The following is a 14,921-nucleotide window of genomic DNA, read 5'->3' as shown; positions in this document are numbered from 1 at the left end:
AACAGAGCTAGGAAATACATATATACACACACACACATATGTATATGTACAGTGTATGTTGTAAACATACATACACTCAAAAATAGACATATATGTATACACATATATAGAAATAAACAGATGTACTTACATTATGTGTTCTGTGGGTTTTGTGGGTTTTTTTTTTTTTTTAAGATTTTATTTATTCATAAGAGACCCAGAGAGAGGCAGAGACATAGGCAGAGAGAGAAGCAGGTTCCATGCAGGGAGCCTGATGTGGGACTCGATCTTGGGACTCCAGGATTTAGGTCCTGGGCCAAAGGCAGGCATATGACCGCTGAGCCGCCCAGGTGTCCCACATTATGTATTTTGAAAATGTGTGTGTACATTGGCTCCCAATAACCTCAACATGTTTATACATTTTCTCAATCCTGTAATACATCTAAAATAGTTCTGGAGGGATCCCTGGGTGGCCCAGCGGTTTGGCACCTGCCTTTGGCCCAGGGTGCGATCCTGGAGACCTGGGATCGAGTCCCATGTCAGGCTCCCGGCATGGAGCCTGCTTCTCCCTCTGCCTGTGTCTCTGCTTCTCTCTCTCTCTCTCTCTCTCTCTCATGAATAAATAAATAAATAAATCTTAAAAAAAATAAAATAGTTCTGGAATTATTAAAAATGTTTATTAATTTAACACTGTATGTTACACTTGAATTTAAAAAATAGTCTTGAAATATCTGCACATTCATATTTATAGCAGCATTACTCATAATGGCCAGGAGGTAGAAAGAACCCAGGTGTCTATCAACATTTTTTTTGCAAGTTGTGAATGGACAAATAAAATGTAGAATATCCAAACAATGGAATATTATTCAGTCTTAGAAAGGCAATTCTGATGCATCCTGTAAGATGGATGAACTTTGAGGACACGGTACTAAGTAAACCAGTTACTGAAGGAAAAAATGTGTATCAATTTATAATATATTACAAATTTATATTATAACATTAAAGTTATAAGTAAACGTAAGTATTATTAGAATTATAAAATATTTTGGAATACAAAAAAAAAAAAAACCTACTAAAAAGAATTCAGAGTTGATAGGTTTGCCATTCACCCTGTCTACTGATTTTTTTCTTCCTGTGCTGAGCACTGTGAGAAAATGTTGTAGAGACTCAATTCTGTTATCTTCCTCTTAAGATTGTGAAATTCTATTCTAATAGGCAGTTAAATTACTAGTAGATAACCCTGATTTGTGGAGGCTTAATTGTAGATTTTTCTGGTGGATCTATTTTGGTTATGCCCTTAGTCATATGACTTAGTCTTTATTCCTAAGGTAAGTCCCTACCAGATGTCTGTGGGAAGCCTGTGGGATTGATTGATTGATTGATTGATTGATTGATTGATTTTATTATTCATGAGAGACACAGATAGGCAGAGACATAGGAAGAAGGAGAAACAGGTTCCCTGGGGGGAGCCTGATGCAGGACTCCATCCCAGGACCCCAGGATCATGACCTGAGCCAAAGGCAGACCCTCAATCATTGAGCCACCCAGGTGTCCCCCTGGTATTTAGTAAGCCTTTCTCACTTAGTGGGACTACAGCTCCCAACTCTGTATCCCCAACACTGTGTGTCTACTGAGAATCTCTGCTGAACTCCATGTTCTTTCAGCTGCTGATTTTCTTTGAGTCTAACCCTGTACATGTGCAATTTAGGTGTTAGCCAAGGATTCGAGAGGAATGAATGAATGAATGAATTTGTTTGTTTAAAAGATTTTATTTATTCATGAGAGAGAGGCAGAGACACAGGCAGAGGGATAAGCAGGCTCCATGCAGGGGGCCTCCATCCTAGGTCTGCAGGATCAGGCCCCGGACTGAAGGCGGCGCTAAACCGCTGAGCCACCCGGGCTGCCCTTGAGAGGAATTTATATACAGATTTTGGGTCTTCCTGTTCCATTGTGTCAGTTTATTCTATAATTTATCCATTCTAGTGTTGATAAGTTGTTTGGGTTGTTTCTGGCTTGGAGATATGAATAAAGCTGCCATGAACTTTCCTGTGCTTGCCTTTTGGTAAACAAATGCACTTATTTCTCTTAGGAATATATCTAGGAGTGAAATTGCTGGGTCACAGAATAGGCAGATTTGTTTATCAGATGCTGTCAGTTTTGCCTTTCCCGGAATGTTTTGTAAATGGAATCCTATAGTATGTAGTATTTTTAGTATGGCTTCTTTCATTTACTATACTATTTCTGAAATTTATCCATGTTGTGATGTCTGTCAGTAGTAATTTCTTTTTATTATTGAATAGTATTCTATTAAATTCTTGAAATGAGTAGAGCATTTATTTTTTTCACTCATTCTTTTCTAATATGCATTTGAAGGCTATAAATTTCCTCTAACCACAGCTTTAGTTGCATCTTACTTTTTTTTTTTTTTTAAGATTTTATTTATTCATGGGAGACACAGAGACAAAGAGAGAGGCAGAGACACAGGCAGAGGGAGAAGGAGGCTCCATGCAGGGAGCCCAACGCAGGACTCGATCCCGGGTCTTGAGGATCAATCACATCCTGGGCTGAAGGCAGTGCTAAACCACTGAGCCACCAGGGCTGCCCCATCTTACATGTTCTTATATGCTATATTTATTTTTTCATTTCAAAATAATTTAAACTTCTATTGTGATTTCTTTTTTGACCTATAGATTATTTAGAAGTCTGTTTTTTCATCCTCAATATATGGACATTTTCTGGCTACCCTTCTGTCAGTGGTTTCTAGTTTAATTTTGGTGTGGTTAAAGAGCATACTCAATATGATTTCAGTCCTTTGAAATACAGTGAGGCTTTCTTTTGATCCTTTTAAAAATATATAGATGGCTTTAAAAATGAAGTTATCAGTTATAATATTCTGTATATGTTCATTAGATCAAGTGTATTTTTCAGGTCATCTATATCTGTAGTGATATTTTTGTCTGTTCTATATGTTTACTAAAAGAAGTATATTGAAGTCTCCTACAATTAATGACTTATCTATTTTTTAAAATTCAATTTTAAATATGTTGAGACTATGTTAATAGATGCATACAAATAAAAAATGTTTCCATCTTCTAGACGAATTGAGTTTTTTCCCATTATGAAGTGATTGTTTTATGTCTAATAATGTTTCTCACCCGCTTTGACTTTGGTTTTAATAGATCTACATCAGCTTTCTTTGGGTTAGTGTTTGCTATGTATCTTATTCCATCCTTTTACTCTCTATTCTTGTATTTAATGCATGTCTCTTGTAAGCAAAATACAATTTTTTAACCCTAAAAATCTTCGTTGTTTAAATGGATTATATAGTCCATTTACACTCCATGTAATTTCTTTTTGCTTCCCTACTGTCTGTGTTCACTTCTTCTCTTTACCTCTTTTTGACTGGTTTTGTTTTTTTTTTTTTTTGACTTTCTATTCTCTTGGTAGTTAGGTGTACTTTATTCTTTTAGTGACTACCCTCGTAGCATTTTTTTCTTACCAAAGTCAGATGTTACTTGGCACTTTACTTTCATCTCAGACTATGAAAGAACTTTGAAAGAGTATATAATTCTAATGTATAACTTCTGTTTGTCCTACTTGTTTTCATAGAATGATACAAATCATATCAGTGGTGGAATAATTAATAATTAATTAATTAATCTCTCTGCAAGACATTAGCTAGAACTGTGGTACTATGGTTGGCTAAGTCAGAAGAAATATTGAATGAAATGCTTATCCTGTCACTTTTTTTTTCACTTTTTCGGTGTTATTTCTCCATGCACATTGTTTACTGGTAGAGTACTTACACTGACCAGAGGAGAGCACCTCCGACTGCATCCAGGGACTGTGGGGTAGGCAGCTACCAAGGGCTATTCTTAAAGTTTAGCAAAGCCTTTCAAGTTCAGTCACATGTTCACGGTTACTAATCTGCCTCTGTACTAATTCAGTGCTGGTGACTCTAATCTGTAGGATATACACTTGTGTATTTAACATATTCCATCTATGTGTAGTTTGCTTTTATTTCCTTTATATTTTCTCCTGGCCACATTTGATATTTCGAAAATTGTCAGAAAAAGTACATCCTTTTCTAGTAACAGTTTTGGTCAGGTTTACATTAATTCATAGCATGTAACTTTAGGTCCACAGTAGATTGTCTTCCACCCTGTCATTTTATTGTCTGATTCCACTTGAAGTAACATGAAAAAAGTAGTGTGTGGCTCGGTCATTGCTCTGTGCTATTTGGAAATATGGTGTTCTGATTATCCATGATCAAATATAAATGAAAAAATATGTATTCCTACACGTTTGGCACCTGTTCTGTGCTACTCACATCCATTAATAATCCCCATCTGGTTTCTCTAAATTTATACTGTGAATTAATGAAGAATTATCTAGTTGAAAATACATAATAAATAGTCCAATGACTAATCTATATTTCAAATGAAAATTTTGTGTGTTCTTACCAATACTCTTAAATTTTATTTAACTTTTTAAAGTCCATTTTGCTGATTGACTAAATTCATATTTTTACATAGTATTGTCCAAATTTTTGGACATGTTTATTCATAACTCCTAAAATTGGAGTGATATCTCTTGTCAGCTATCTATATGAATTTTAAGGAAAAACTAATGGTATCCTGTCACTTTATCCTGTCTATTGACTTTTAGCTATATGAAGTTCATGATTTTGAAATACGATGTATTTAAATTCCTTTAATATTGCCATTAAGAATATAATTTACTCAGACTGAGTCATATTTCAGTACTTACTACATGTCTCTTCCCAGAATGTTTACTCAGAACCTAAAAGGGAAAAAGGAAATGGTTGATCCAGTTCATACAGTGCTGTGATTTCTGAGACCAGCACGTTGGTTCCTGTTTGGGTGTGTATTTAGTTCTGCTCCATTAGAATCTGGGCTGTGCTCCACCCTCTCCTTGAAAAATTTTTTTCTTCTCAGATGTAATTTATGAAAAATTAGGTTACCAGGCTAGGAGTAAATAAACGTGTGTGATGCCACATTTCAGACATAAAGTAACTTGGTATATTTAAGAATAAACTTCTGTAGATTGAACATAAAGGGGCTGTTTTCATTTTCTGTTTTAATATACACTTTTGGCAACTCCCATAGTCACATTAAAGATGTTTTCTAATCCTTCTTTTGACCAAGGACTGCTGCTGCTAAAAGTCAGCATTTAAATTCCACGAACTGTGAGGGACAGGAATAACAAGGATAAGGTCAGGTGTTCCGTTCCTGCCCACAGAGTGAATGAGCTGTTTCAGTGAGCCTTTCCACCAAGCTGCCTGCAGGGAGAACACCCCAGGCAGAAGGGGCCTCAGGGCCCAAGCACCAGGTTCAGCAGTGCTGGCTTTCTCCATATTGCCACACTAGCACATGCTTTTGTTTTGGCAACATGCTTCTCAGAGATCCACATTGTATAAGGTTGTAGAGATAAAGTTCATGACAGTTTGGAAAAAAAAAAATATATGAGTGCCTTGAATTAGTCTGAATCACTCCTGATTTAAGCACAATTATTTTTAGACTTTAAAAAAAGTAGATCTGACTTGCCAAGAATAGAGTGCTTAATTTTCAAGTAATTGAAGTGGGGTTTTTGTTGTTGTTTTTCATCTCCAGCCAGGAGTCATTTATGGGTTTAAAATGGATATGAAAGTAACTCAAGCTATTTCAGTATCTGATATCACTAAATGATAAAATGACGTATTGTACTTATACTCTTGGTCATGTGAGGGGCTTCCTTTGTGAAGAACTCTGATTTGTTTCCTGTTGAACTTTAGGAGAACTTAATTACGGGAGAAATGAAGTCAGTGTCATTAAGCATGGAGAGTGGAGGCAGCACCTGGGTGGCTCAGTCAGTGAAGTGTCTGCCCTCAGCTCAGGTCATGGTCTCAGGGTCCTGGGATCGAGCCTGTATCAGGTTCTCAGCAGGGTGTCTGCTTTTCCCTCTCATTCTCCCTCTCTGCTTGTTCTCTCTCTCTCAAATAAATAAAATCTTTCCAAAAAAAAAAAAAAAAAAAGGCTGGAGAGTGGGTATCTTGGTAACTTGGTGTGGTGGGGATGAGTCTGCCCTCCCATGTTTATCCAGCAGGCTATTCTGTTAGAGGTTTCCAGAATCACAAGCTGCTTAGAGACTTACAGGTTATATACCAATAACCTTATAAGGAGAGTCTCTGTCCCCACCACCTGCCATGGTTATTTTAAGCAGCATTATTGACGGTAGGCTTCATGCTGAGGAGTTGGTATACCATGGGGAGGGGCTGGGGAGATGACATGTTACATGTGGTTTTGAGGGATTCCCAGCACATGTGAGGAAGAGGGTCTGGAATAGAACAAGCTAGGAATCAAGAGAAATGATAAGAGCTTGAGGGGCAGGGAGACTCCTAAGAGATCCAACTTGTGGGTTTGAATGTGTTGGTGGGGGCAGACTAGGGAGACTCTTCTCCCACCCCTCATGGGACAGATGATTGGGTGCACGTAGATTTCACAAGTCATCAGCATATACCTCCTCTCCCAGACAGAGAAGGGCTGCTACTTTGTTGATCAAGGAAGCAGGATGAGTAAGGGGCCTGATTTCACTCTAGACTTTGGCCCAAGTGATGACACACATGCACAAGGGAATGAGTCTTTGTTGTTGAATTGTGACTATGGGTGAGGTGTCAACCCCATGTGACTGGCTAGTTGGCATCCAAGAGCTGGGATTGGACAATAGGGGGGGTGAATTCACTTTTAGACATGTTGAATGTGAGGCACCTAATGAGACCTTCAGGTGGATATTTCAAGGAAAAGGCTGAATTTCAGAATCTGACAATGGGGGTGTGGGGAACTACAGAGTGTCACGTGTGTTAACGGTTTCTGGAACAGGACACCATAGTGTCATTTGTGTAAAGGTGATAGCTGAAGTTACAATCTAGTTGGTATTCTTTCTCTTTCCCTGTATCTACCACAGTCTTAATTTTAATTCTCCTTCATCTACAGCCTTTCAGTTCACCCAAGGAATTCCTACCAAAACTGTGGGAGGATCTCTCCAGCACATTGTGTTATGGTTTAGTATGATCTGGTGGTTGTTCCAAATGATTCTGTTTTTTCCAGTTCTTAGGTATCAGACCCATTTGGTTCCTGTAGATAAGGGAGCAGGGAGAGGCTCTTGTTCACCTTTATTAGAGTTTAGTAGCAGAGATGCATCACACTGTCTCAAACTGCAAGAGATGTATTTTGCAAATCAAGTGGTTGTCTTGCTGCTTTTGGAGTAAAGCTCAATTCTGGAACATTCTCCTGTGACTGTAGTTATTTCAGAGAATTGATGTAGTCCCAGGAGATAAGAGGCAGAGCACTGTCCCTGCTGCATTTTCCCATGGCGTTACTATTTTCCAAAATGACACAAGAGCTAATATGAGAAAAAATGACCTTTATCTTTTATGCCTGACAGATAATCAGATTACTCTAGGGATTAGATAAAAATAAGTCATTTGTTCCTATAGTTACTATAAGGGCCATGATAATCTTTTGTAAGAGAATTTAAAAATTAAATCAGATAAATAAGATTCAGCTTAGGGAATGAGAAAATATAGAAAGCATGATGTGAATTTAAAGACAAAGTTGGCATTCTTTGGATGAACAGTGTTGTTAGAGTAAGTTTGCTAGGGCCTGTGTTCCTCTGGAACCCACTGCCATGGGCATGCAGTTAGTGTTTCTGACATGCCACAGGCCCTGATGCTTCCCGGTGCTAAGGGCAGTGAGAGATTGTGCTATATTCCATTATTTTACTTTCTGTAGTATCCTTACAAAATCCACACAGTGACTTTATCCCCAACATCTGGTTTTATTCACAGGCCATGTACTTATAGAGATTTCAAGTACCCACAAGAAACTCAATGAGAGTCTTGATGAAAACGTATGTGAACTATTTTTGTACTTATAAAATATATTTTATTTCCAAACATTATTTTACTTAAAGTCTCAAATCTGGTGTGGATTTTTAATTCCTTTTGTTAACAGTTCAAAAAATTCCATAAAGAGATTATACATGAGCTGGAGAAGAAGACAGAACTTGATGTAAAATACATGAATGTGAGTACCTGGTTTTGCTCTATCTCCATGGCTGGAGGTGAGTGTGGGATATGGGAGCCTGGCAATCCAGGAGGTTGCATTGCCTGATCTCAAAGCCTGAGGAGAACTTTCTCCTACTGTTTATCCAGCCACAGCAAACTTGGACAGAGCTTAGTGCTGAGTACATACATAGATGCGTGAAATTGACAAGGTCCATTGGAGCTGGGTGCCCCCTTTGCATTAACACCTGGGATCTTTATTAAAAATCAGAGAGGAAAATATTGCAAGGAATCCTCCTACCTCTAGAAAGCACTGTTTTCAAAGAACACATGTGGGGAAGACATCTGCATCTATATTAGTGCAACTGTTGCTGTCACAAATCAGCACTTGAGGATGTGAGACATGTGGGAGAATACCATCTGGGGCTCTCTCAGGCGCCTAGGTCTGTTTGTCAAAGACTATTATGTGGTGTCCCTTACCTGTCCCCTGGTATTGATGACTCCAGCAATTTTCTCCTGTCTGACCCTCCAGCCCTGTCACATGGCTCTTTTCATCTCCTTTACCTGCTGTGGAATAGCTGCTTTCTTTGCCACCCAAAGCCCCCTTCTCACCAAGACTTCCACTTGGCAGTAAGTTGTGCAGTTACCCTGAAAACACCCCACTGCCCTTGTGTGCATGTGCTCTGCGCAGTCTGGAGGAAGGCCACAGGACCACCCACAACTGCTGGGGTGGATGTAATGCCAAACATTTTACATACATTATCTGATTTTTACCCCTACAGAAACTCCATGATGTAAACTACTCTTATCCTCACTGTATAGATTAAGGGAAAACATGGATTTTATAGAAATTAAGTAATTGGGCAGCCCGGATGGCTCAGCGGTTTAGCGCCACCTTCAGCCCAGGGTATGACCCTGGAGACCCAGGATCGAGTTCCACATCAGGCTTCCTGCATGGAGCCTGTTTCTCCCTCTGCCTCTCTCTCTCTCTCTCTCTCTCTCTCTCATATATGAATAAATAAATAAAATCTTAAAAAAAAAAAGAAATTAAGTAATTGCTGAGATTACACACCGCAATTCTAACCCAGGTCTATGAGGCTCCAAAAATCCTTTGCTACAGAGCACCCAGAATAATTGGAAGTGATTACACTCATTCATTCTGGTTTTTTTTTAAGTTTTAAGTTAGAGGTGCATGGGTCCCTCAGTCCATTAAGCTCCTGCCTTCAGCTCAGGTAATGATCCCAGGGTGCTGGGATCAAGCCCCACATCAGGCTCCCTGCTCATTGGGGAGCCTACTTGTTCTTCTATCCTTCCCCCCGCTTGTGATCTCACTCATGCTCTCTCGCTATCAAATAAATAAAATCTTTTAAAAAATAAAAAAATAAAACTGTAAGTCTTGAAACATGTGATTTAATATTGCTTTTTATTCACCAAAGCACTTAACCATTCAGTGTCTAAAAAAATTGAGAAAACAAGAAAGAAAAGAAAGAAAAGACATTCTTGTAAAAGCTGCCCTTGGGGGTCACTGGCCCCTTGTATGAACAGGGGACTTTAGGACAAAGCTCCCTGCTGAAGTTGGAGGGAGAGAGTGGTATGAAGTGAGAGTGTGTGCATTGTAAAAGGATGCAGGACGACTCCCAGTGGGAATATCAGCAAAAGTAACTGCCCAACAGTCTGTGTGGTGCTACATTCAAATAAGCACAACATTTAACTTACAGGCAACTCTCAAAAGATACCAAACAGAACACAGGAATAAATTAGATTCTTTGGAGAAATCTCAAGCTGAATTGAAGAAGATCAGAAGGAAAAGTCAAGGAGGACGAAATGCACTCAAATATGAACACAAAGAAATTGAGGTGAACTTTTCAGCACTGTTTTGTCTTGTGGTTGGTAACTTGTACAATTTACAGGGAGGCTTACCTACCTCTGTCAGTCTATACTTTATTCGCTCACTGCTGTGCTGCTGTTGAGTTAAAAAATGAGCATTTTTAACTAGGTATGAATTGCAGGCTGCAGAGTTTTCCAGAGCTAAGAATCATTAGTAGCCTCCTAAAAGCATTGGCCTTTTCTCCTGGTTCAGGAGAGGGATAGGTAAGGGATGTTCCTTGATTAACATCACTCTCCCCATTTTACAGATGAAGAAAATGGGGCTTGGGCTAAGTCATGTGGTTGATATTTAGAACTGGGGTTTAAATTTGGACTTTCTGGTTTTTAAAGCCTTTGATTTGCCAATAGAACACAATCCTATTCCTGAAGTATGTAAAGTGATACTTTGTGCAGGTTGCCTAGTGAAGAATGTAAGGCCTTTGGCAACGTCCTTCCACACATGAGTCAGGGATCTTAATGAGAATGATGATACCTGCTCAGGTTAGGTTACAACTTTGTTATTTTATCTCATGTTTATCTGCATTTAGTGTTTACTCCATTTCGAAATAAACCAGGTGTAAAGATGGCACAAGATAAATGTCTGGCTATACAGCTATTTGATTCCTCATGTCATACTTGTATAATTATTATTTATTTTCCTAGTATGTAGAAACCGTTACTTCTCGCCAGAGTGAAATCCAGAAATTTATTGCAGATGGTTGCAAAGAAGCTCTACTTGAAGAGAAAAGGCGCTTCTGCTTTCTGGTTGACAAACACTGTAGCTTTGCAAATCACTTACATTATTATCATTTACAGGTGGGTTCATGATGGCAATTGTGTTGCATTATTAATTTAACTTCATATTCAAATGCCCTTGAAATGCTTTACTTCCATATGTGCCTCAGTGTAAAGTGGTGGGCCTATTTTACCAATGAGAAGAGATGCCAAAGAAATAGCTTTTGACCGACTTGAATATATAAACTTTCAGAAATGTAGATGAAATGATTAAATGTTGCTTATAATATGTAATTAATTTAGAAGTATATCCATATTTAAAATCTTTCATAAAAAATGTGTAATCATTAAGAATTAGCACTTTCTTTTCTCACCTACGAGTCCGCTTTTCTCAGACTCTCATGCGTCTTCACCAGAGCCATGGGATGAGTGTCTTCACCAGAGCCATGGGATGAGTCCCAACAGACCTGGGTGGTTTGAGTGTTTGCCTTGGGAGTCCATGTACAGAGGTGTCCCTGGAAGTTCTTTCCCAGCCACAGACCCATTCACAGCATCAGGACACTTGTTGTGTTTCCTTTCTCATTCCTCTCAAGGATGTTTCCTCATGAACTCCTTAACTGAAGAACTGGCTTTCCTGCCCTCCTTCCAACACACATAGTTGTGAGGTTTTTAACCCCAGGAATCATTACAAAATATATATATTACTTTCGTTTTTTTAAAAAAAAAAACTATAAATTTTATTGGGCCTATGTAAGTATCCAAAACTAGCATTAAATTAAGTCAAATATTCAATGTTATTTATAATAATTTAGAGAGCACTCCATGATAAAAGGTTTGTAAGAACTTGAAAATAAGGGATCCCTGGGTGGCGCAGCGGTTTAGTGCCTGCCTTTGGCCCAGGGCGCGATCCTGGAGACCCAGGATCGAATCCCACGTCGGGCTCCCGGTGCATGGAGCCTGCTTCTCCCTCTGCCTGTGTCTCTGCCTCTCTCTCTCTCTGTGACTATCATAAGTAAATAAATAAAAAAAAAAAAAAAAAAAGAACTTGAAAATAAGGCAACTTCCTCTTTTTCAGGGGAAAAACACTTGGCCTGGTATGTATGCATCAGTCGTATGTTAAATATTTTATAAAGTCTTTGCAAATTTAAGGACTGTTCACCTACCAAATAAATCTAAATCCCTAAGATCTGATATTGTTACAGGAAAGGAAAGAATTGCGGTATTAGATGATCACTTTTGTCAATAGTGCATCTGTACTTAGTTCAGCAGTGTCTGTTTCCATGGTAAGGATGTCCTGCTGGGGCAGGGTCATAGGTCAAGAGACCTTGAAGCTCTTTCTGTGGTGAAGCCCTGCCATTAATGGGGTACTCACTGTGTCACAAGGCAATCTGGCCTATTTCCAGGGAGCTCTAGTTGATGGTAGACTCTTATGTTTAACCTTGGATCCCAGTTATGCTTTTTGGCATAAATCAAGTCTACTTCTTTTCTCTCCCGGAAGTCTCTTCACCTCTCTGAAAACTACCCTTTTTTTGGCTACAACATCCCAGTCCTTTCAATGGCTCCTGGATAAAGCAGGCCCAAGCAATTGGTGTGTCAGTGCTATGGTCCAAGGCCATAGGTGGTTTGGGGCGAGGGGGTCTTGCCCTCTCTTAGGAGTAGGGAGGAAGAATGCACTGACTAACATTTCTGGGGCCATTGGGGAAACAGTGGGGCTTAATAAGATTGCTCAACCCTTCCCTTTCTGTGTTTGAGCTTGTTCTGAATCATTTACATTACTTATATTAGTCTTATACTCTGCATTCACACTGAGGGGGAAGGCAAGCTCCTGTAGAACAGGGGCCTACAACTCTTTCAGCAAATAAAGGTGGAAGCTCATAGATACTTAAGCCCTCACTGAATTTAACACAAAGCTCTCACACTTCTGGTGGTAAGCCAGTAAAACATTATTGTTGATAATTGACGTAACTTTGCTCTTTGAACAGTACACATTTGTGCTTAGTTGTGTTTCTTTTGGATTTATAGTCTGCAGAATTACTCAATTCCAAACTGCCCAGGTGGCAAGAAACCTGCGGTGATGCTACCAAAGTGCCCGAGAAGATCATGAATATGATCGAAGAAATAAAGACCCCAAGCTCTACCCCTGTGTCTGGAACACCCCAGCCTTCACCAATGATTGAGAGAAGCAGCATGGTAGGAATTAATTCTCTCTCCAAGATTTCAGTTGTGTATTTACTGATAAGACTTGGGCTAAATCTCCAAAAAGACGAAGGCCTTGGTTGGTGGCAATTACAGGTCCTCCTTTCTTCTGGGGCCTCTTCTTTTCTCACTCTGATGGTCTTACCTTCAGATTTGACATAGTTGTGTGGTGCTCAGCACTGTGTAGTGCTGTGTTCAGTGCTATTATCTTTGTTTTGGGAATGTTATTGTTACTGTTTTGAATTATAACCATTCCAACTTTGTAAATTTATTCCCAGCAAAAGAAACGTAGGTGGCTTAGAGAACAGTTAGCAAAACTCTGGTGCCATTCATCACAACATAAGGCACTTCAGAAAAAAATAGCCACCAAAGACTTCAAGGTAATGAAATCAAGCGTTGTAGTTTGCTACTCTTTGAACCTGGGCTCTATTACTTTTGGCAAACATGTGGAGATTTGGATCCAGTGGTTAGTTTGGACACATAGGTTCACTCTAACCTCTGAAATGAAAACAAAGATGTTAAAGACCAGTGGACAACCTACAGAATAGATCCATAACTGCATGGGGAATAAAAGAAGGTGCTGTCAATGGACCAGAAACACTATAACAGTCTCAAAGAGAAAAAGGCAAGATTGGTATGTGGAGAATCAAGAGAGAAGGAAATCACAGCCCCAAGCACATGAGGGCAAGACTGCAGAAGAGGGCAAAGCAGAGAGCCCAGAGCCAGTAGATGCAAGAGGAGCCGAAAACCTGGCTGTGGTGTTCCTGTGTGTGGTCCGTTGTAGATGATTTGCATCCTCTAAGCTGGTTAGTTTCTTCCCCCTCACACTTGCGGTTAACAGTAGGCAGCAGGGCCTTTTTGTCCACTGGCGGAGACTGTGTTTCCAGAGAAGAGGCAGAGTGTACTTCCCCATCCCTACCTCACTGCAGGCAGTCTGTGATAACAAGAAAAACAGGCAAAATACAGACTATGATAAACATGTGAAAGAATAGGGAATGCCGTGCAATACGGAAATGGACAGATAACCAAGAATCACTGAACAAGGGAGGAAAACCAGTGTCATGAAAAGACATACTGAAAGAAAAAAACTAGAATAACCAATATTGGAGGTAGCAGAGGCAATAGGGCCGAAAAGAAATCTTTAAAAAGAGGGCAGCCCAGGTAGCTCGGGGGTTTAGTGCTGCCTTTGGCCCGGATTGTGATCCTGGAGATCTGGGATCGAGTCCCACGTTGGGCTCCCTGCATGGAGCCTGCTTCTCTCTCTGCCTGTGTCTCTGCCTCTCTCTCTCGCTCTGTGTCTTTCATGAATAAATAAATCTTTTTTAAAAAAGTTCTTTAAAAAGAGATGAAAAGATATTACATCCCCAGGGGAAAATCAGCTAAAGATTTTGGAAATTAAAAAAATCAGCTAAAGATTTTGGAAATTAAAAATTAAAAAAGGATTATTCCTAATTAAAATGTCTGGGATTTGCTACAGCATATCCCAGGTACAGGGGAAGATGGGTGCAGCATATATGAAACAATATTGGCCATAATTGATGAAGCTGGGTGTTGGGTACAGGGAGATTTGTTGTGCTGTTCTCTCTCCTTTGTACATGCTTGAAATTTCTCTAAAATAGGTTTTTCGATTTTTCCCTTCCCTTCCCCCTCCCCACAAAAAAAAAACATAAACAAGAAAACCCCCACACCAATAGACTGGCTCATTAACAGCATGGAATTGCTTAGAAATTAACCCGAAACACAGAACGAGAAGAGAGGGTATAAACATAATTTTAGACAGGTTGGAGATAACCTAATTGCCTTCTCAAAATCACCACCAGATGTCTAATGAGAATTTCACATTCAACTCATCCAAAACCAGGTGACTGATTTTCTCCAAACATGCTTCTCCAGTCTTCCCCATCCAGAAAATAGCAGTTCCATCCTTCCAGTGGCTCCCGCACGAATGTGGACTTGTCCGTCTCCCCCGCCCCCCTTTTTCTCCCCTCCCCTCTTCCCAGACCACAGCCAACCCACTGGCATGCCTGCCTGCTGCTTCCACCTTCAACGCAGATCCAAATCCAGCCACTTCTCACCCCTCCAC

At 39.6% G+C, this 14,921-nt stretch overlaps 1 protein-coding gene across 6 annotated transcripts in view; it reads left to right on the top strand.

Moving 5' to 3' along the window:
- Positions 1-14,921, top strand: part of BAIAP2L1 (BAR/IMD domain containing adaptor protein 2 like 1) — an 87,237-nt gene that overhangs the window by 52,228 nt on the left and 20,088 nt on the right. For 3 of the 6 annotated variants that reach the window (XM_072836994.1, XM_072837000.1, XM_072836993.1), the window contains exons 4-9: positions 6,972-7,043; positions 7,826-7,887; positions 7,992-8,063; positions 9,760-9,897; positions 10,571-10,723; positions 12,665-12,832. In XM_072836994.1, the coding sequence (XP_072693095.1) occupies positions 6,972-7,043; positions 7,826-7,887; positions 7,992-8,063; positions 9,760-9,897; positions 10,571-10,723; positions 12,665-12,832 (665 nt within the window). The remainder of the gene's footprint in view (positions 1-6,971; positions 7,044-7,825; positions 7,888-7,991; positions 8,064-9,759; positions 9,898-10,570; positions 10,724-12,664; positions 12,833-14,921) is intronic. The other 3 variants (XM_072836998.1, XM_072836997.1, XM_072836999.1) reach the window with 1 other exon arrangement.

The sequence above is a fragment of the Canis lupus genome, chromosome 8, assembly GCF_048164855.1.
Source record: "Canis lupus baileyi chromosome 8, mCanLup2.hap1, whole genome shotgun sequence".
NCBI lineage: Eukaryota > Metazoa > Chordata > Mammalia > Carnivora > Canidae > Canis > Canis lupus.
Note: the sequence above shows the minus strand (reverse complement) of the source record. Positions and strands in the feature narration are given on the sequence as shown.